The sequence below is a fragment of the Limulus polyphemus genome, unplaced genomic scaffold, assembly GCF_000517525.1.
Source record: "Limulus polyphemus unplaced genomic scaffold, Limulus_polyphemus-2.1.2 Scaffold1980, whole genome shotgun sequence".
Lineage (NCBI taxonomy): Eukaryota > Metazoa > Arthropoda > Merostomata > Xiphosura > Limulidae > Limulus > Limulus polyphemus.
Window position 1 is genome coordinate 31,258 of NW_013667590.1, and position 21,947 is coordinate 53,204.

Here is a 21,947-nt window from a genome sequence, read left to right on the forward strand (position 1 = left end):
GCACCCCTTTCGGGGAAATGACAGTTCATGTTTTTAAAATAAAACAGTAGTCTGTACAATTGACATGATTTCAAAAGTGAGATGGGGGGGGGGGTAATGGGTGAAAAGAGTAATTCGCACGAGAAAATCAGCACTTCAATTCTTTATCATTAAGAGTTCAGCGATGACATGCGGTGAAGACATTGTTGCTACTTCTTACATTTAATATCAATCATAAACAACAAACTTGTATTGGAAGTAACAGTGCGTCAATATAGAAAACTATCACAACTGAAACCTGGGCAACATTATTCCTTTCAGATTTTGATTTTACGTTCTCTACACCTTTAGTATATGAGTGTTAATGTTTCCTAATATTCAGATCTTTTACTGGTGTTGTAAACTAACATATTCAGATCTTTTACCGGTGTTGTAAACTAACATATTCAGATCTTTTACCGGTGTTGTAAACTAACATATACAGATCTTTTACTGGTGTTGTAAACTAGCAAACTCAGACCTTTTACTGGTGTTGTAAACTAACATATTCAGATCTTTTACCGGTGTTGTAAACTAACATATTCAGATCTTTTACCGGTGTTGTAAACTAACATATTCAGATCTTTTACCGGTGTTGTAAACTAACAAACTCAGATCTTTTACTGGTTATGTTAGTTTACAACTACACATCTTTTACTGGTGTTGTAAACTAGCATATTCAGATATTTTACTGGTGTTGTAAACTAACATATTCAGATATTTCACCGGTGTTGTAAACTAACAAACTCAGATCTTTTACCGGTGTTGTAAACTAACATATTCAGATCTTTTACCGGTGTTGTAAACTAACATATTCAGATCTTTTACTGGTGTTGCAAACTAACATATTCAGATCTTTTACTGGTGTTGTAAACTAACATATTCAGATCTTTTACCGGTGTTGTAAACTAACATATTCAGATCTTTTACCGGTGTTGTAAACTAACATATTCAGATCTTTTACCGGTGTTGTAAACTAACATATTCAGATCTTTTATGTGAAAAGTCTCCTTTGAGACTCATCATTAAGGCTTCATAAATTTCGTCAGAAAGTCTTTCATCGAACTTCCTGACAATTCTAATATTGCTTTTCAAGTATCTCAGTGACTTACAAAACAAATCACGAAATTTGACGATAATGTAAAGTTTAATTAAGTTTGCGAGTCTTATAATCACGTTGTTTTGGTTAAGTTACTCTTTTAGCGCATCCCCAGGCGGGTCAGCGGTAAGTTTACGCACTTACGACGCTAAATTCTGGGGTTCGATTCCCTGCGTTGGACACAACGGATAGCCCAATGTGGCTTTGCTCTAAAAACAAACAACACTCTTCATCTTCTGTTCTCCCACTTCCTCCATCAGCATGCGAAAAAAATGTATCAAATCCTTCATCAGTGGATGATTTTGGAAAAAAAAATACACGTTTTTTTAAATTATATTGCAATAACAAAGTAAAATACTTAATACGCGATTGATGTATAATTTATGTATTAAGTAATAATTAATACAGAATAATGGTTAAAAATAAAAGTTAGACTTGTATGCCGCCGCTTTCTATCACGCACGCGTTACACCGGAAAAGGTCATTCGCAGTTTAGTTGGCTATAAACAAAGGGAAAATGACACATAAATATCACGAGTTAAGACTTTTGGAAATGTATATCAAAGTTTTGTAGTAAAAACTCATGTTATGGATTAAGATATATTAAGAAACTGTTTATCACTCAATGCATTTTAGCACTGAGTGATCAAAAACTAACGTAATTATTAAAAGTTTTGTTAAATAGGCCATAAAAACCAAACTACCATTTGAAACAAGTAGCTTTGAGCCATTATTACGTAAGTTTTCAATCTTTAGTTATGTTGAAAAATCGTTTAGAAGTGTTACATAACAACTAATCTATTCTCACTCTGAAAAAAACGTTTGTAACCTCAATTCCACACTAACATATTGTAACACTTCCAATATAACATAAGTTCTACACTAATATATTGTAACACTTCCAATGTAAACCTAACTTCTACACTAACATATTGTAACACTTCCAATATAACATAAGTTCTACACTAATATATTGTAACACTTCCAATGTAACCTAAGTTCTACACTAATATATTGTAACACTTCCAATGTAACCTAAGTTCTACACTAATAAATTAAGCGAAGTAACACTTCCAATGTAACCTAAGTTCTACACTAACATATTGTAACACTGCCAATGTAAACCTAAGTTCCACACTAACATATTTTAACACTTCCAATGTAAACCTAAGTTCTACACTAACATATTGTAACACTTCCAATGTAATCTAAGTTCCACACTAATAAATTGTAACACTTCCAATGTAATCTAAGTTCCACACTAATAAATTGTAACACTTCCAATGTAAACCTAAGTTCTACACTAACATATTGTAACACTGCCAATGTAAACCTAAGTTCTACACTAACATATTGTAACACTGCCAATGTAAACCTAAGTTCTACACTAACATATTGTAACACTTCCAATGTAACCTGAGTTCTACACTAACATATTGTAACACTTCCAATGTAACCTGAGTTCTATACTAACATGTTGTAACACTTCCAATGTAACCTAAGTTCTACACTAACATATTGTAACACTTCCAATGTAACCTAAGTTCTACACTAACATGTTGTAACACTTCCAATGTAACCTAAGTTCTACACTAACATATTGTAACACTTCCAATGTAACCTAAGTTCTACACTAACATGTTGTAACACTTCCAATGTAACCTAAGTTCTACACTAACATATTGTAACACTTGCAATGTAACCTAAGTTCTACACTAACATATTATAACACTTCCAATGTAACCTAAGTTCTACACTAACATGTTGTAACACTTCCAATGTAACCTAAGTTCTACACTAACATGTTGTAACACTTCCAATGTAACATAAGTTCTACACTAACATATTGTAACACTTCCAATGTAACCTAAGTTCTACACTAATAAATTAAGCGAAGTAACACATCCAATGTAACCTAAGTTCTACACTAACATATTGTAACACTTCCAATGTAACCTAAGTTCTACACTAACATATTGTAACACTTCCAATGTAACCTAAGTTCTACACTAACATAATGTAACACTTCCAATCTAACCTAAGTTCTACACTAACATATTGTAACATTTCCAATGTAAACCAAAGTTCTACACTAACATATCATAACACTTCCAGTGTAACCTACTTTCCACACTAAAATATTGTAACACTTCCAATGTAACCTATTTTCCACACTAACATATTGTAACACTGCCAATGTAACCTAAGTTCTGCACTAACATACTGTAACACTTTCAATGTAACCTAAGTTCTGCACTAACATATTGTAACACTTCCAATGTAACCTAAGTTCTACACTAATGTATTGTAACACTTCCAATGTAACCTAAATTCTACACTAATATATTGTAACACTTCCAATGTAACCTAAGTTCTGCACTAACATATTGTAACACTTCCAATGTAACCTAAGTTCTGCACTAACATATTGTAACACTTCCAATGTAACCTAAGTTCTACACTAATATATTGTAACACTTCCAATGTAACCTAAGTTCTACACTAACATATTGTAACACTTCCAATGTAACCTATTTTCCACACTAACATATTGTAACACTGCCAATGTAACCAAAGTTCTACACTAACATATTGTAACACTTCCAATGTAAACCTAAATTCTACACTAACATATTGTAACACTTCCAATGTAACCTAAGTTCTACACTAACATATTGTAACACTTCCAATGTAAACCTAAATTCTACACTAACATATTGTAACACTTCCAATGTAAACCTAAATTCTACACTAACATATTGTAACACTTCCAATGTAAACCTAAGTTCTACACTAATATATTGTAACACTTCCAATGTAACCTAAGTTCTACACTAACATATTGTAACACTTCCAATGTAACCTAAGTTCTACACTAACATATTGTAACACTTCCAAATACATCTTTGAGCAGGAAATACTAAACGTTATTTGCTGTCGTCTGTTTTCTCGTAATATACTAGACGTGTCACATGTAAAAATTTATAGACTTTTTTTCTTAGAATTAACAACATTTTATTACCATCCTTTTTGTAGTACACAATTTCGACCTGTCGTTCTTCGCTGTCCTCTAAGGCCTCAGCTATTTTAGCCACGGCATTAGGGCTGGTGTGCGGTCCGTGCAGGAACTCACACATGCACGAGCGCTGCACGATTTCTCCGCGTGTGTAGCCCAGAAGTTCGGTGAAGCCATCATTACAGAAGATAATTGGTTTGTTCTCCACCTGAGCGTTGGCGACGATGAATCTCCTGTCTAAAGAAACGAGAATACAAGTTTAGTTGGTAGAAAATTACATTAGAACTTAGACAAAATAAAGATGAAAATGTTGTATTATCTTAGTGCTAGGGGAGTTTAGACAACATTTTTATACATTGTATTATCTTAGTGCTAGCTAAACTTTCACAATGTATATATATATATGATAATATGAGTGGTGAAATGAGTAAATAAGTCGTGATTCAAATAATCGAGTTGTCATGGCAAAATATTTATGTTCAGTTTGTTTGTTTGTTGTTAAGCACGAAGCTACAAAAATGGGTTATTTGGACTCGGCCCACCACGGGTGTCGAAATCCGAATTTTAGCGTTATAAGCCTACAAACTTACCACTGTGTCAAGCCATATATGGCTACATCTCCTCCAGTCCACTGTGTCAAGCGATATGTATGGCTAAATTACCCCAATCCACTGTGTCAAGCCATATATATATGGCTAAATTATCCCCAGTCCACAGTGTCAAGCCATATATGGCTATGTTACCTCCAGTCCACTGTGTCAAGCCATATATATGGCTAAATTATCCCCAGTCCACTGTGTCAAGCCATATATGGCTATATTACCTCCAGTCCACTGTACCAAGCCATATATATGGCTATATTACCTCCAGTCCACTGTGTCAAGCCATATATGGCTATATTACCTCCAGTCCACTGTACCAAGCCATATATATGGCTAAATTACCTCCAGTCAACTGTACCAAGCCATATATATGGCTAGATTAGCTCCAGTCCACTGTGTCAAGCTATATATGGCTATATTAGCTTCAGTTCACTGTGTCAAGCTATATATGGCTATATTAGCTTCAGTTCACTGTGTCAAGCTATATATGGCTATATTACCACCAGTCCATTGTGCTACAACATGTATTGCTTGTTACCCTTTACAGTATGTCTTGTATATTACCTCCAGTCCACTGTGTCAAGCCATATATATGGCTATATTAGCTTCAGTTCACTGTGTCAAGCTATATATGGCTATATTACCTCCAGTCCATTGTGCTACAACATGTATTGCTTGTTACCCTTTACAGTATGTCTTGTATATTACCTCCAGTCCACAGTGTTCAATCAAATATTGTTTATTACATCTAGTCCATTTTGCTATAACTCGTATTGGTTATCTTTTATAGTAGCTATTGTTCATTATTTCCAGTCCACTGTGTTAGGGTTGGTAATGTTCATTATTTCCAGTCCACTGTGTTATAGATGGTATTGTTCATTATTTCCAGTCCACAGTGTTAAGAGTTGGTATTGTTCATTATTTCCAGTCCACTGTGTTAGAGTTGGTATTGTTCATTATTTCCAGTCCACTGTGTTATAGATGATATTGTTCATTATTTCCAGTCCACTGTGTTAGAGTTGTTATTGTTCATTATTTCCAGTCCACAGTGTTAGAGTTGGTATTGTTCATTAGTTCCAGTCCACAGAGTTAGAGTTGGAATTGTTCATTAGTTCCAGTCTACTGTGTTAGAGCAGTTATTATTGATTATCTGTAATCCACTGTGTTAGAACAGGTATTGTTGATTTTCTCCACTTCACTATGTTAGACTAGGTATTATTCATTAGTTCCAGTCCACTGTGTTAGAGCAGTTATTATTGATTATCTGTAATCCACTGTGTTAGAGCAGTTATTATTGATTATCTGTAATCCACTGTGTTAGAGCAGGTATTGTTAATTTTCTCCACTTCACTATGTTAGACTAGGTATTATTCATTAGTTCCAGTTCACTGTGTTAGAGCAGTTATTATTGATTATCTGTAATCCACTGTGTTAGAGCAGGTATTGTTGATTATTCCTAGTCCACTATTTCATAATGTGCACTGTTGAATAGTTCCAGGTCCAGTGCTATAGCATATATTGTTGACTACCTTCGGTTCATTGTGTTAAATCACGAATCAATATGTAGCTCTAACTCTAATATTAAAACACGTATTGTTAATAACCCCTCCCGAAAGAACAAAACGTAGCCTGTGCTTCAGGCGTTTGTTTCTCTGCTTTTCTGTGTAACACATGTGTATCTGTCTTGAACTTGAATAATATCTAGCAAACCTCGATGAAACTTCATAAGAGTTAATTCCTCACAAGGCCTAGATCTTGACGACATTTTGTGCAATCTTGTCATGGCTTTTGTGCCACTTAATCCCTTCTGGAAGTTTCCAGTTTTCCGTGTATTTGACAGGTCTTATTAGAGAGCTTTAATTATACTTGGAAAACGTATGGCATCAAAAAAAGTAAGAAACCTGATAACCAGAGTTCTTACTGACACGATCCCTCCTACTTCTGTGTTGGCCCGAGCGTATCGAACTGGGGATCCGTGGTCTAGGGTTCAAGGTTCGAGACGCGTCGCCACCAAACATGCTCTGCATTTTCAGCTGTGTTTGCAACATATAAGTTACATTTACTCCTGAAATTCGGTCAAGATTAGTTACTTCAGGTGGCGGCTACTGCCAACTGGTTCCCTGCTTCTGGTCCATAAGGATCTTCAACCTGGCCGTTTTGCCAATTTCATACACATTGTGTCGTTCAGGTGAACAAATGTTAAGTACATTTCGTTACATATTAGTTAATATTTGAACTGCCGATTTTTTTTCTAGTTTTACTATTGTCTGACGATACAGAAAACATAGACTATGTGTTATAAACAGGAGTTCACATACTTTTTCGTATCAGATTCCCAAATTAGTACCAGTAAAAATGGTTGGTACTCACGGAAATTAGTTATCTTCATTCAACTCTCTATCTAGTTCCACATAAGTATTATAAGTTTTATAAGGCAATATTTAAAAAAATCCTGAAATTCCCCAGTGTAAGAAATGTGACATTTTTTCTCTAGTCATCCCCTCTTCTCTAATTTATTCACCACCCCTCCAACGTAATTCGATAGCGCAACATGAGCCGCACATTCTCCAATGATTTACAAGTTATAATGGTGCAAATAGTAGTTAGACATGGTTCAAAGGGCAATAAAACAGTATAAAGCTAATTAGTATCAACAAATATAGTTTCACGTTACAATTTGAAGTCATTGTAGAAAGAAAAAATGATAATTTAGATTTTTTCGATTTTTCTTTGGTGGTTACGAGGTCGGTCAAATTGACCAACTTTGTATAGAATTAGGGAAGAGAAAATAACAGATAAAATACATAATTTTACTGAAAAAAAACGTTTGAAATGTATTTAGGACGTTTTAGAGATCACTCAAATGAAGGTTGAGATTTTTGAGATGAAGAAAAGTACTTTTAATCTTAACATGCAAATCGATTTGCACTCGGAATCATAAATAGCCGCTGCACTTGAAATTCTTTTAGGCAGAATTAGAGTAAATTAATGTATAAAACCTTTTTTTTTTCCTTTTCATTTGGTACATTTTTGAGCTCGCGTATAAGTGATTCAATTTTATTACTCATCAGAATCTCTACCAGCCTACCGTCAAATTGAACTTCTTTCAGACAGGATTAGAGTAAATTAATCTATGAGACCTTGGGCGTAATCAAATAAATCAGTCAAAAGGGTTTGACCTCCTGAGTCCAAAACTGTAATTAGATCTCGAATCGGTCAAGAGATGACGGAGGTATGAGCTAAAAGTTTGTACTGAAAAAAAAAATAATAATAATAACTCAGAGCCGTTTTATAAGCCGCTATGCCGCGGCCAAAAATACTAGATATGTTCACGGAAAAATCTTTTTTTAGTTTATTAAAATACTTCACTAGAATATGATTTTTATGTATGTAAAAGACTTGTAATGTTTAATGAAATTCTGCCAAACTCTGTGAAGATATACACTATATTAAAAGTTAGTAGTATCAAAATTATAACGAGTACAAAGTGGCACGTGGTCGGTCGATTCGACCAAGCCCGTGTAAAGAGAGTTAAACTAGCAAGACAAATGAGTAGTAAATCTAAAATAGTTATTATTTATTAGGTTTTTATTTAGCTTACCCAACTAGCTAGCACGGTAAGTTGATAACTGAGTTTTTTATATTTTCAGATATCAATATCAAAGTATATGTTACCTACACGAAGTGGAGAATAAAACCAGGAAAAACTTTCGGTTGTGATGATACGCCCTTGCGCCTTTTTAGCATCTTTGAAGTACGCATTCATTATTTATTTTAGCCGCACTTGCATACCTGTGTACCAATTAGGTGAACCTCTGGTTATAAGTACAGTTTTATATTCAGCGTGTTACGCCTAACGGTAACGTATAAATGTAAAGCAAGTTGGTAATATTACTGTGATCGCCCTTATGAAAATCAGCCATAAAAAAAACTAACTAAAATTTACAGAAAACAACTTGTGTAGCAGCGACGGAAACATAACGAAGAAGCTTGTAGTGTTGCCATACGTCGTTGTCTAGAATTTCTGCGCAAAGCTACGCGATGGTTTTTTGCGTAAAGCCGTACGTAATTTTGAAATGATAGACTGGATGGAAGACAGGCTAGTCAACAGTACCCACCACCAACGCTTGGGCTAATCGTGTCTTACCGAATAATGAGATTTGACTGTCACTCTTTTAGCACACACCCACGACTCCAATAGACTGGATGGAAGACAGGCTAGCCAACAGTACCCACCACCAACGCTTGGGCTAATCGTGTCTTACCGAATAATGAGATTTGACTGTCACTCTTTTAGCACACACCCACGACTCCAATAGACTGGATGGACGACAGGCTAGTCAACAGTACCCACCACCAACTATTGGGCTAATAGTGTCTTACCAAATAATGAGATTTGACTGTCACTCTTTTAGCACATACCCACGACTCCAATAGACTGAATGGAAGACAGGCTAGTCAACAGTACTCACCACCAACTATTGAGCTAATCGTGATAAGAATAAGATGCTTTGTACAGTGTGACACCTACGATAGGATAAGATGTTCCGTACAGTGTGACACTTACGATAGGATAAGATGCTTTGTACAGTGTGACACCTACGATAGGATAAGATGTTCCGTACAGTGTGACACTTACGATAGGATAAGATGCTTTGTACAGTGTGACACCTACGATAGGATAAGATGTTCCGTACAGTGTGACACTTACGATAGGATAAGATGCTTTGTACAGTGTGACACCTACGATAGGATAAGATGTTCCGTACAGTGTGACACCTACGATAGGATAAGATGTTCCGTACAGTGTGACACCTACGATAGGATAAGATGTTCCGTACAGTGTGACACCTACAACTGACTTTATACCTTAAACGTGAAATAAATCAAGCAGTAAGAAAGATAACTAACAAATGAAGGAAAACAATTCATAAACCTTGATCTTTAAAATGGGTACGGATTATTTTTGAACATCATTTCCAGCGAAAACATGATGACGATTTTAGCAAGTCGACCACTTGGAAAATGGCAAGAAGCTCTGAATATATATATATATATATATCTAACACATCTAATCATCGGAAAATTAAGCACTGTAGAATGTCATGTCATAAATAATAAATAAATATATAAAAAGAAAAAATCAACTAAACAGGCTACAGAAAATAAAATAAAATTTGAAAATGTTTTTGTTGAATTTCGCGCAAGGCTACTCAAGGGCATCTTCCCTAATTTCGTAGTGATAGACTAGAGGAAAGGCAGCTAGTAAACACCACCCACCGCCAACTTTTGGGTTACCAGCGAATAGTGGAATTCACTGTTACAATATAACGCTCCCATGGGTGAAAGGCTTAACATGTTCGGTGACGGGTTTCGATCCTGCGAGTCGAGCGTCTTCCTAACCACCAGCCTATAAAATTTTAAGACATAAAAATTGTAGAATACCATAACATTCAATGTTCAGAGACATTGTTAAAATATCCATTCCACTGGTGGAACAGCAGTAAATTTACAGACTTACCATTCTAAAAACCCGAAGTTCGATTCCTCGTGGTATACAGAGAACAGATAGCTCATTGGGTGTAGCTTTACAGGAAGTAAATAAAACAAAACTATAAAAAGTGTTGATTGGCAGTATATACTTTTCAAGTAATGAATACTACAGACTCTCAGCAAAGATAGCAGATAAAAAAAATAGTTTTAACTAAAAGTATTGAATAATTTAATGTATTTTAGCTGTAGAAGACAACCAACACTAGTTTAGAGTTGTGAGCTGCACGAGGAATAAATCTCTTAAGCCAACACTTGACCTTTCGTTTTGAAATTATTATGTGCCTTTGATCTCCTCAGAAGTAGGCTTAGAATTCTAGCGACGTCCACGCAACGTTAGACTTGATGGTTGACGATATTCATTCACTATTTGTGAGTAAACACCATTTTTCATACTCGTATATCTACACACTCATGAATTGTAGTTCTGGAAAGTTTGAATTTTTCATACTCGTATATCTACACACTCATGAATTGTAGTTCTGGAAAGTTTGAATTTGACTGTTGTATATCCCTACACCATCCATTCACTGTTTCCTGTAAAAGTCTAACTCTGCGTCCATGTAGTGGAGAGTTAGTGGAAGGTCTTCCAAGATGAATGGTGTAAGACTGGCCTCGCCATCCTCCACAGAAACAGTGAATATTACAATGTTAGACAATACAACGTAATCACTGCGGCCCCGAGGGTATAAAATACGAGCAAGATGGAAGAACGTAGTTCTCATAAAATACGATTAACCCTCAGTTAACCCTCCATAGTGGAGAACAACCCATCTAATTCTGTAATTAGTGGGATAAGAGATGCCCCCCAAATGGTTCTATATAATTCGCTAAGTCATTCTTTTCGACATATATATATATATATTTTTCAGACGATCAACTTCTGGAGTGCGTCTTCACAAATGTAATGAATTAGTGGTTGCTATAGCAACCGCAACGCCACGCGCCACAGCGACAGCAGGCGAATGTTGGTGCGTGTGTATTTCTGAGAAACTTGACGTCTGTATTTGAATCGTTGCCTCGCTCTAGTGGATACGCCAAGATTCCGACTACTCCGTCCGGAAATTCGAAAAATTAACAAGTTTTATTTTACAGTCACCTCAAAGTAAGAACACCTGTACAAACGGCGTCACCGTCCTACACAAAGTATTCCGTCGTGTGGCTTGTTTGTCGTGCCTGACAAACATAGGAACTGAACTGTGGAAGACTTGTAAATAATCAACTTATTGTAAAATCTCTGCTAATATAATTGAAAAGAAAAGGCTGGAAGAATGCTTAGTAATAATAAGGGCCAAACTTGGCTAATGTGGAAATTGTCTTCCAAAACACACTGAAAAGGATAATTTAATGTTGTCATTTCGGCGTAAAGCACAGGAAAGAAAATCAGTTAAGCCCCCACCCCCCGGGACCTCAGTGTTCGTAAATCGTGAAACTATTTTAGCTTTTGTGTATGTAAGTTGAGATGTCTTTTTCCTCATATAGTGATCCCAAATTTATATGGAAATTTCAAAAATATGCAGCATTGATCCTACTCATTCATTTTTATGGATTATTTAGACGACGAGCTGAAATTCCGTTCCTTTACTAATTCATGAATTGTTGTGTAAACTAAACAACTTTACAAATAACTGTAGGATGTTAACCAGATATTTACATCATTCAACACTACTTGGATTATTGTTATATATTAACCAGACAGATACACCATTCACCACTACTTGGGTTATATATTAACCAGACAGATACACCATTCACCACTACTTGGATTATTGTTATATGTTAACCAGACAGTTACATCATTCACCACAACTTGAATTATTGTTATATATTAACCAGATATTTACACCATTCACCACTACTTGAATTATTGTTATATATTAACCAGACAGATACACCATTCACCACTGCTTAAATTGTTGTTATATATTAACCAGACAGATACACCATTCACCACTACTTGAATTATTGTTATATGTTAACCAGACTGATACACCATTCACCACAACTTGAATTATTGTTATATATTAACCAGATATTTACATCATTCACCACTACTTGAATTATTGTTATATATTAACCAGACAGATACACCATTCACCACTACTTTAATTGTTGTTATATATTAACCAGACAGATACACCATTCACCACTACTTGAATTATTGTTATATGTTAACCAGATATTTACACCATTCACCACAACTTGAATTATTGTTATATATTAACCAGATATTTACATCATTCACCACTACTTGGGTTATATGTTAACCAGATATTTACACCATTCACCACTACTTGAATTATTGTTATATATTAACCAGATATTTACACCATTCACCACAACTTGAATTGTTGTTATATATTAACCAGACAGATACACCATTCACCACTACTTGGATTATTGTTATATGTTAACCAGACAGATACACCATTCACCACTACTTGAATTATTGTTATATATTAACCAGATATTTACATCATTCACCACTACTTGAATTATTGTTATATATTAACCAGACAGATACACCATTCACCACTACTTGAATTATTGTTATATATTAACCAGACAGATACACCATTCACCACCACTTGATTTATTGTTATATGTTAACCAGATAGATACACCATTCACCACTGCTTGAATTGTTGTTATATATTAACCAGATATTTACACCATTCATCACTACTTGAATTATTGTTATATATTAACCAGATATTTACACCATTCATCACTACTTGAATTATTGTTATATATTAACCAGATATTTACACCATTCATCACTACTTGAATTATTGTTATATATTAACCAGATATTTACACCATTCATCACTACTTGAATTATTGTTATATATTAACCAGACAGATACACCATTCATCACTACTTGAATTATTGTTATATATTAACCAGATATTTACACCATTTACCACTACTTGAATTGTTGTTATATGTTATATACCACTACTTTAATTATTGTTATTATAAGTCAGACACATACAATATTCACTACTTTTTTATCTATTATTGTATGTATACAGATAGATACCACTACTTTAATTATTGTTATTATAAGCCAGGCACATACAATATTCACTACTTTTTTATCTATTATTGTATGTATACAGATAGATACCACTACTTTAATTATTGTTTAAATGTACACCAGGAAGACAGTAGTAGCATTTTAGAAAGTATGGTTTAAACGCCGAAATCTATCAAAGCATTAGAAACCAATAGGCCTAAAAACTGTAGTTTACGTGAATATTAGCACATACTTTAGGCATAGTAGCAGCTGCTGTCGTTTGATTCTGAAACTGTTTTTAACATATGTTTATACTGCTTTTCATAAATAACTATTGAACCTTCTTAAAGAGCAAGCAGTAGACTAAGCAGGTTGTAGATTAAACGTGGTAGATATTTTCTCTCTCTCTTCCAATCTATGTATCTCTAACATTTCTTTTGTTCACGATCGTACCGATATTTACTCACGTTCGAAACTCTCTTCTTCGAATCAGAGTTTCACTCGAAAAAACCTATTACATCTGATGATAGAAATCTTTGTCTCTGTTGTCTGTTCTATGACACTGTCTTCATGAATATAGATTTTTTAAATTGGTTTTCTGTTTTTCCATTCGAGTGCCACGTGAATTAATATAAAAAAATCCCACCATCGGCACGAAGCGATCGAACATCAACAAATAGCAGACGATCATCACACTTGTCGCGGAGATCATAATCATGATGTCAATATAGGACCAGAAACTAGGTTCAAGTGTTTGAGTTATCGCTGTGTAAAGGTCTTACTAAGAACAGCAAAAATCGTTCCAACTGTCGTGTCATTAAATCATTGTAACTATCCCGAGAGTCAAACACCAACTGCATTTTCGTTATAAGTATTGAGAAGAACAACGAAATGAACATAATGGACAATAAGGAATCGTGGATAGTCTGCTAGTCAATAATACAGTTTCTGTTTCTTTATTTGGTGGACATTTTATAGCATCGTTAGAAAAATGCAGTGTTTTAAACCTTAGTCTGCGAATCAGGGAAACATTTTACTGGTTTGATTCTCAAACAAAGTTTTCCGGTAAACTCTCTCTCTTTTTAAAAAAAATTCTGAATATATATGAAATTTTTGCAATATTTGTAATCTAAAATTCCCACCAGAGAGGTCAAGAGTTTGTTTGTTTCTTTGTAGTTAAACGCAAAGCTACACAAAGGGCTATCTGTGCTCTAGCCAGACATGCCACTGTGCTACGTGGGGGGGGGGGGGGGGCTTTCAGCGGGGTTAAATTCCCCATAGCTTCCATGGTATGAGGAAGTAAAGCCCATAATCTCATCCAAAATTCCACAAAAAACACAGTAGTGGGCACACATGTTTCGCAATACAAGATCTGTTTCCTTAGCTCTGTAAAACCGTTTTCTTCGCAGCTTTCGCGAATTCTGTCGCTAGTGATGGCTGAGAAAGGCTCAACGAAGCTTATTTGTCGCTGTAAGGCGGCTAGATGCAGTACCTGCCCGAATATGAACACATCTACTATTTTGTACAAGATGAGCATAGTTTTGTCACCTACATAAATTTACATATCTTCGTTGCCGAACACTAATGAAGGACGAGTTATTTTTCCATTAAACCGTGTTGTTTTCTTTTAGGTTAACTGAACAAGATCTTTTGCGAGTACATATTTTTTGGTTCTAATTTGAATACCGGAAACCGTAGGATATATATATATATATTAACAATATAGATTCATCTAAACCTTCTAAAATAATTATATTGTTTGTTTGTTTTAAATTTCGCGCAAAGCTACACGAGGGCTATCTGCGCTAGCCGTCCCTAATTTAGCAGTGAAAGACAAGAGGGAAGACAGCTAATCATCACCACCCACCGCCAACTCTTTGGCTATTTTTTTACCAACGAATACTGGGATTGACCTTCACTTTTTAACGCTCCCACGGCTGAAAGGGCGAGCATGTTTGGTGAAACGGGGTTTCAACACTGCAAATTGCGAGTCGAGCGCCCCCTAACCACCTGACCATGAAATAATTATATACCACCATAAAAATATTATGGGTAAAGTCTGTATAAAACATTGCGAACGCAACTTTTAACAACATTTGTTTTGTAAATTCAATATGCCCAAATTCCTTGGTTCCTAAATTCAAGTTCTGCCACTTGTATCAGAATAAGCATATTTAACGTTCCCTTTTTTTTTCTCTCTCTCTTTTTAAAAACTAAAATGTAAACCTGATGCTTTTACTCCTAGCCTACTTAGTTCGTCATAGTTAAACTTCACAAGAAAGGCTTAACTCAAGTGTTTATGTGTGTAGTTCTTCCATAACAATATCTCGCACTTATCTTTTACTCCAAACGACAACAAATCTGAAAAACTCCGTGCATTTTTTGAACACGAAATTGTAGTATAGAGAGGATTTTATTTCCTTGGTGGGGTATCTTTGTCGCAGTATCACCGAGACCCTATATTATATAAAGAATTCTTTTGGTTTTAAATGAAGTGGTAGTCAACCAATTCAGTAGATTTGGGCCATAACATTTAACCAAATGCTAAAATCGATGCTGGAGTTCTGTAATTCTGCTCTCAAGAAATGAAGTAAATAATGACTGATTGAAATCCTATTCAGCTTTTTGTGGTTTAATGATGCCAATTCTTCTTCAAAATTAAATTTGACTCAAACTCTAGATCACCCAGAAAGAAAATAATAACTTATGAAAAAAACTTTTTCTGAACCAGTTGTCTATTGATTTAATTAGTCCTAAGTGTCTGTTTATGACTGGTAAGTTTCAGTGATTATCGCAAAGCTTCTAAGCCTATCTGTTGTCGTTCACAATTTTGACCTGCTGGCCTTAGGGAAAGCAACTGACCAACAGCATTCACCGGGAACTCTTGGGATAATTTTTATCAACGAAAAGTGAGGTTGACCGTCAAATTAAAACGCCCCCGCGACTAAAAAAAAAGACGAGCATCGGCACCGGGTTTTGATCCCGCGTCCCACAGTCCACATAATCGGTAAGAAAAACAACATATAAAAACGTATGGATATTTCTGTAACACAATCACAAAAATACAATAATTAATTAAAATATACACAAAACTCGTGGATGCGATAAACAAAAACGAATTATTTATAAATGTTCATCAGAAATATCACAAATCAAAAACCATACACTTAAATGTAATAGAAATATTTAGAAATGGTTAATTTCACCACACCCCCTACCGGAGGTTTTTCAACATAGTTCAAGAGGAGGAAAGTTTTTGTACCAAGTTTTGAACGTGGCACTGATGTATAAACACCATAGAAGCGTCTACTTCTGTGACTATTAACTATAGCTGCTGTATAAAACAAGAATATTTGTAGTTAGCCAGCAAGAGCACGTGACCAGGTAAGCAATTTCATCTCTCAAAACATCAGTTACAACAGCTTTGCTGCTGAATTAACTTTTTTTTTTAAATCTACACACTAGGACTAACCAAGAAGAAAAAAAGTTCCACCTGTTAATTTTCACGTTAGAAACCTTTTAAATTTACTCTCAGCGTGGGATGCACAAAACATTTTGATCAATGTGTAAACGCCTAAAATGCTGTAAAGAAAGTGCGTTTTCAGTCGATTGAATTTGATGAAACGTCACGTCTCACTGCCAATGTTTATAACACATTTACAGTTTGATAAGCGTAATGGACGAACTCTGAGGAATGTAATAGACCACCAGGAGCGAAAAAGAGGTATTATATAAAATGTTTTAGGCCTAAAAGAAAGTTTTTTTTTTTAATTTTAACAAGAATTTTCATCACATATCTGTAAACAACTTCATCTCGTAAATATTTTACACATTTCGGGAGGTGAGTTGATGTAAATATTTTACTCATTTCGGGTGGTGAGTTTAAGTAAATATTCTACTCATTTCGGTAGGTGAGTTTACGTAAATATTTTACTCATTTAGTGAAGTGAGTTTACATAAATATTTTACTCATTTCGGGAGGTGAGTTTAAGTAAATATTTTACACATTTCGGGGGATAAGTTGATGTAAATATTTCACTCATTACGGAAGGTGAGTTGATATAAATATATTACTCATTTCGGGTGGTGAGTTTACGTAAATATTTTACTTATTTCGGGTGGTGAGTTTACGTAAATATTTGACTCATTTCGAGAGAGATGTTTACGTAAATGTTTCACTAATTTCTAGAGGGCAGTTTACGTAAATATTTTACTCATTTCGAGAGGGGAGTTTACGTAAATATTCTACTCATTTCGGTAGGTGAGTTTACGTAAATATTTTACTCATTTCGGTAGGTGAGTTTACGTAAATAGTTTACTCATTTCGGTATGTGAGTTTACGTAAATAGTTTACTCATTTCGGTAGGTGAGTTTACGTAAATATTTTACACATTTCGGGAGGTGAGTTTAAGTAAATATTTTACTCATTTCGGGAGGTGGGTTTACGTAAATATTTTACTCATTTCGGGAGGTGGGTTTACGTAAATATTTTACACATTTCGGGAGGTGAGTTTAAGTAAATATTTTACTCATTTCGATAGGTGAGTTGATGTAAATATTTTACACATTTCGGGAGGTGAATTTACGTAAATATTTTACACATTTCGGTAGGTGGGTTTAAGTAAATATTCAACTCATTTCGGTAGGTGAGTTTACATAAATATTTTACTCATTTCGTGAAGTGAGTTTACGTAAATATTTTACTCATTTCGAGAGGGGAGTTTACGTAAATATTTTACTCATTTCGGGTGATGAGTTTACATCAAAGTGTTTGAAACCTCTACTCACTTACTAGTTTATGTGATCTAGTGAATTATTAGAAGTTCTACTTACTTCTACTTAGTCACTGGGTCACACAAACTTCAAAGATATTTATAGGATTTAAACGGTTAACGTAAAACCAGACTGTAAATTCATGACCCTGGAAACAAAATGAAATATCAATTTGTGCAGATAGGACATTATGGCTTCTGTAACATTACCTACGGACATAATGACGTCACTTAATATAATATCTATATACGAGTGCTAAAGCTAAGCCTAAACATAGACCTTGTTCGGTTTCCTATCCCAAATAATCTGGTACAATTATGTAAATATAAATATATACATATAACATCTGCTTTAAAACACAAACAAAAGCCAGTGTCAGTATCCATGGTTACTCTAGCTTCAATTTTCTGTATAGAAAAATTATAAGCTGCCTGTGAAACAGACCTTTATTATAAAGAACAAGAGGTTTTTGTGTCAGTATGTGTTTATCACCATCAAATACCCTGGCGGAAACAGTAAAGTTAAACACGCGCCTTCTTTTAAGTTCATCAATTACTCCACTTTGTCGAGTGTCGCTGCTGCGGATTTAACAGTTTAAGAAACAAAACAACAACAACATTTTTTTTTAAGTGGCTTGGGGCCTAAGAGGAATTTACTTCCTAGTATTCAGTCAATTTTACTCGCCCATGGGAAACACCCGAGATATAGGAAATAAAGTATTTAAATTGTGTCTCCATCAGCACAGTTTGCCCTTGCTCTCTTCCCTCACAAGATAACTCGGCAAAAGGTAATTCCTCAAAGACGAATGGTTATTATAAGGCAAGTAAGGTTATCAGCTGTTCTATGTCATCATGCGCTACCTGGTGGTGTTTTTGTGAAACAACAAACAAGTGTAAGGAATATTAGTAGACAAACCAAAGAATAGGGGTGCTTCTCTGCATGAGTATTTGCCGTCTAAAGCAGTGGTTCTCAACCGGGGGGTATAAAATTACTTCCAGGGGGGTATAGGGCGGCGGTTCGGGATAGTAGCTATACGTCAGCGCAGCTCCAACAAACGTTAATGGCGCCACTGTGGGGGTACATGATAATGTTGAACATTAACTAGGGGGTACATTACAGGAAAAGGTTGAGAACTACTGCTTAGACTAATGGTTTCGAACCATCAGTCCACAGAAAGATTTCAATCGGTCTGCAAGACGGTTTGAAAGAAGAAAAAAATGTTTTAAAATATAGCTACTAAAGTACATTGTTTGACAACGTAATTTCAAATACTTTAAAAACAGTTTATAAAGTTAATATTGTACGTAGCAGTCCGTGGAATTCTGGGACAGGAACTAGCTAACCCTGAGTTAAAAAAATCACATTTAAACCATATGGAGCTAAGAATACTAACAGCGCATGCGCAAGATCCTACGAACACTGTTCTGGAACTATTCCAGATGGCTGTTCAGTTTCTACTATTTATAATACAGTCACCCAAAGACTCCCCTCCCACTAGTGGCACAGCCATAAGTCTGAAGATTTATAAACACTAAAAATTGCGTTTCGATACCCGTGGTGAGCACAGCATAGATAACCCGTTGTGTGGCTTTGCGCTTAACAACAAACAAATAAACCTAAAGAAAATGACATTTTCTTAAACCACGGACCAATCATATGATCTTTAGTTTTTGAGGGGAAAATTGGACGGGTTTTTCCGTTAGAACGTAAGCTGTATACATAGATAAACTGTACTCAGAAACAAAAAACAACAAGTTTTTCTAAACTCCAGATTCTATATTTAGTTATTTTGCGGAAGATTCTATATTATATCCCCATACATTTGGCTTTTTATATATTAATCATCCATCACAATAATAGTACTTTCTTTCATCTCAAGTCACTGTTTTTTTCTTGGTTACTAATTTCTCTGTATATTTCTAGTTAATTCCATTTTTCTGCTCTGTAAAGTTTCTATAATATTTTCTATCTCAAAATTTTTCAACGAACTTCCCATTCAAACTTCTTAACAATATTATTCAGCAAACAATATAACTCCTCGCATTAAGAAATCAACCTCCTTTTATTCCTTACTTTATGCCTTTTTAATACCTTTTATCAGCTGTTTTACTTAAAAAAAAATAATACTCTCTAAAAGGAGAACAACACGTGTAACATTAGTAGTATTCATGCTCACATTATAAAAGCCTTCAATATTTCTCCAGATCCGGTTCATAATAAAAGGAAATGACATCTTTATTATTGTCATCCCATTGTTGTCTTATTGTTGGTTTTGTATCCACGTTCGTAGTTTACTTTCTTAAACTCCACTTCTTTTTGAGACTAGTGAACAAAACAGACCTACCTAGTTTCAACTTCAAAACTTTATTGTTTTCCAATACGATTTTATAATGTTATATAATGTACTATTGCTTCTTTCAGCCTGTATTTTTTTTTAAATTTATCGGTTATATCAAGTTTCATGTCTATCTAGAATTCTAATTTTCTTTTAATACAGATATGTACTTCACGAAACTACCTCTACAGAATCGGAAGGGGTGCGAGCGTTGCTCTGTGGTTAGCGTGTCGGACTGTGGATCTGAGGGTCCGACTTTTGCGTCCCTTTACCCCCAAAAAATAATAATTGCACTCTGGACTTTGAGACCGTAGGTGCGTTATAAGCGCGACGGTCCAATCCCAGTAATTGGTCAGACAAGAATGGGCGGTGAGTGCTGTTGACTAGCTGCCTTCTCTCTAGTCTATCAGTTCATAGCTAAGAACGGTAAGTGCAGATAGCCACAGAGTAAGAAGCTACATGGAAATATACGAAAAACAAGCAAACAAACGAGGTATAAAATCCATGATATTCAATATTAAACTATTCTCTGTGAACAAATTCTATCCAAGCACTGGGTCCAGTTCAAACTGTAAATCTAAACAGAATTATGCCAAATTCTTCTTCTTGTGTATTTTTATTTAAGCCAAATTATTTGGACTGAAAACAGCGGTTCAATATTTCATCGTATATTTTAATGTGCTATTTCTGAGCGTTTATAGGTGTCACTCTAGAAACCGAGTACATTGAGACATTCTCAAAAACCAAAAAGGCTTATAACGCTAAACATCGGGTTTCGATACCCGCGGTAGACAGAGTACAGATAAACCATTGTGTAGTTTTGTGCTTAACAACAAACAAACAAATCCAATTAAAGTCAAAAAATAAAACAATAAATACAATTCAGTTTAAAATAAAAACCTCCACGATTGATGACTGTAAACCTCACCAGGTAAGGATGGCTTAATTAAACCTTTAGGGCTCGGGCAGTGTAATTTACAATAACAATTCTAACATCTAATTAAGATGGAATGAAGAAGTGAGGATCGGTGTGTAATTTTATGTAAGCTGAACATTAATTTAACATTAACTTAACTTGAACGAGAATTTAACATTATACCTGGATACCACTAAACATATCTTAAATCACTAAAAGTGGGAACTTAATATTAAACCTGGACTACCTGGAGGCAACCTTACCTTAACATTACATCTAGATAGCATTAAAATATTTGAAATCACTAAAAGAGGGAACTTAATATTAAACTTGGACTACCTGTAGGCAACCTTACCTTAACAATACATCTGGACTACCTGGAGGCAACCTTACCTTAACAATACATCTGGACTACGTGAAGGCAACCTTACCTTAACAATACGTCTGGACTACCTGGAGGCAACCTTACCTTAACAATATATATCTGGACTACGTGAAGGCAACCTTACCTTAACAATACATCTGGACTATCTGGAGGAACCTTACCTTAACAATATATCTGGATTACGTGAAGGCAACCTTACCTTAACAATACATCTGGACTACCTGGAGGAACCT

At 35.0% G+C, this 21,947-nt stretch overlaps 1 protein-coding gene across 1 annotated transcript in view; it reads right to left on the reverse strand.

Annotated features, from left to right (window-relative positions):
• LOC106465552 (potassium voltage-gated channel subfamily H member 2-like) overlaps positions 1-21,947 on the reverse strand; it is a gene marked incomplete at its 3' end in the record, with an annotated part of 55,388 nt that overhangs the window by 28,859 nt on the left and 4,582 nt on the right. The window contains exon 2 of the mRNA XM_022393472.1: positions 4,140-4,370. Within this exon, the coding sequence (XP_022249180.1) occupies positions 4,140-4,370 (231 nt within the window). The remainder of the gene's footprint in view (positions 1-4,139; positions 4,371-21,947) is intronic.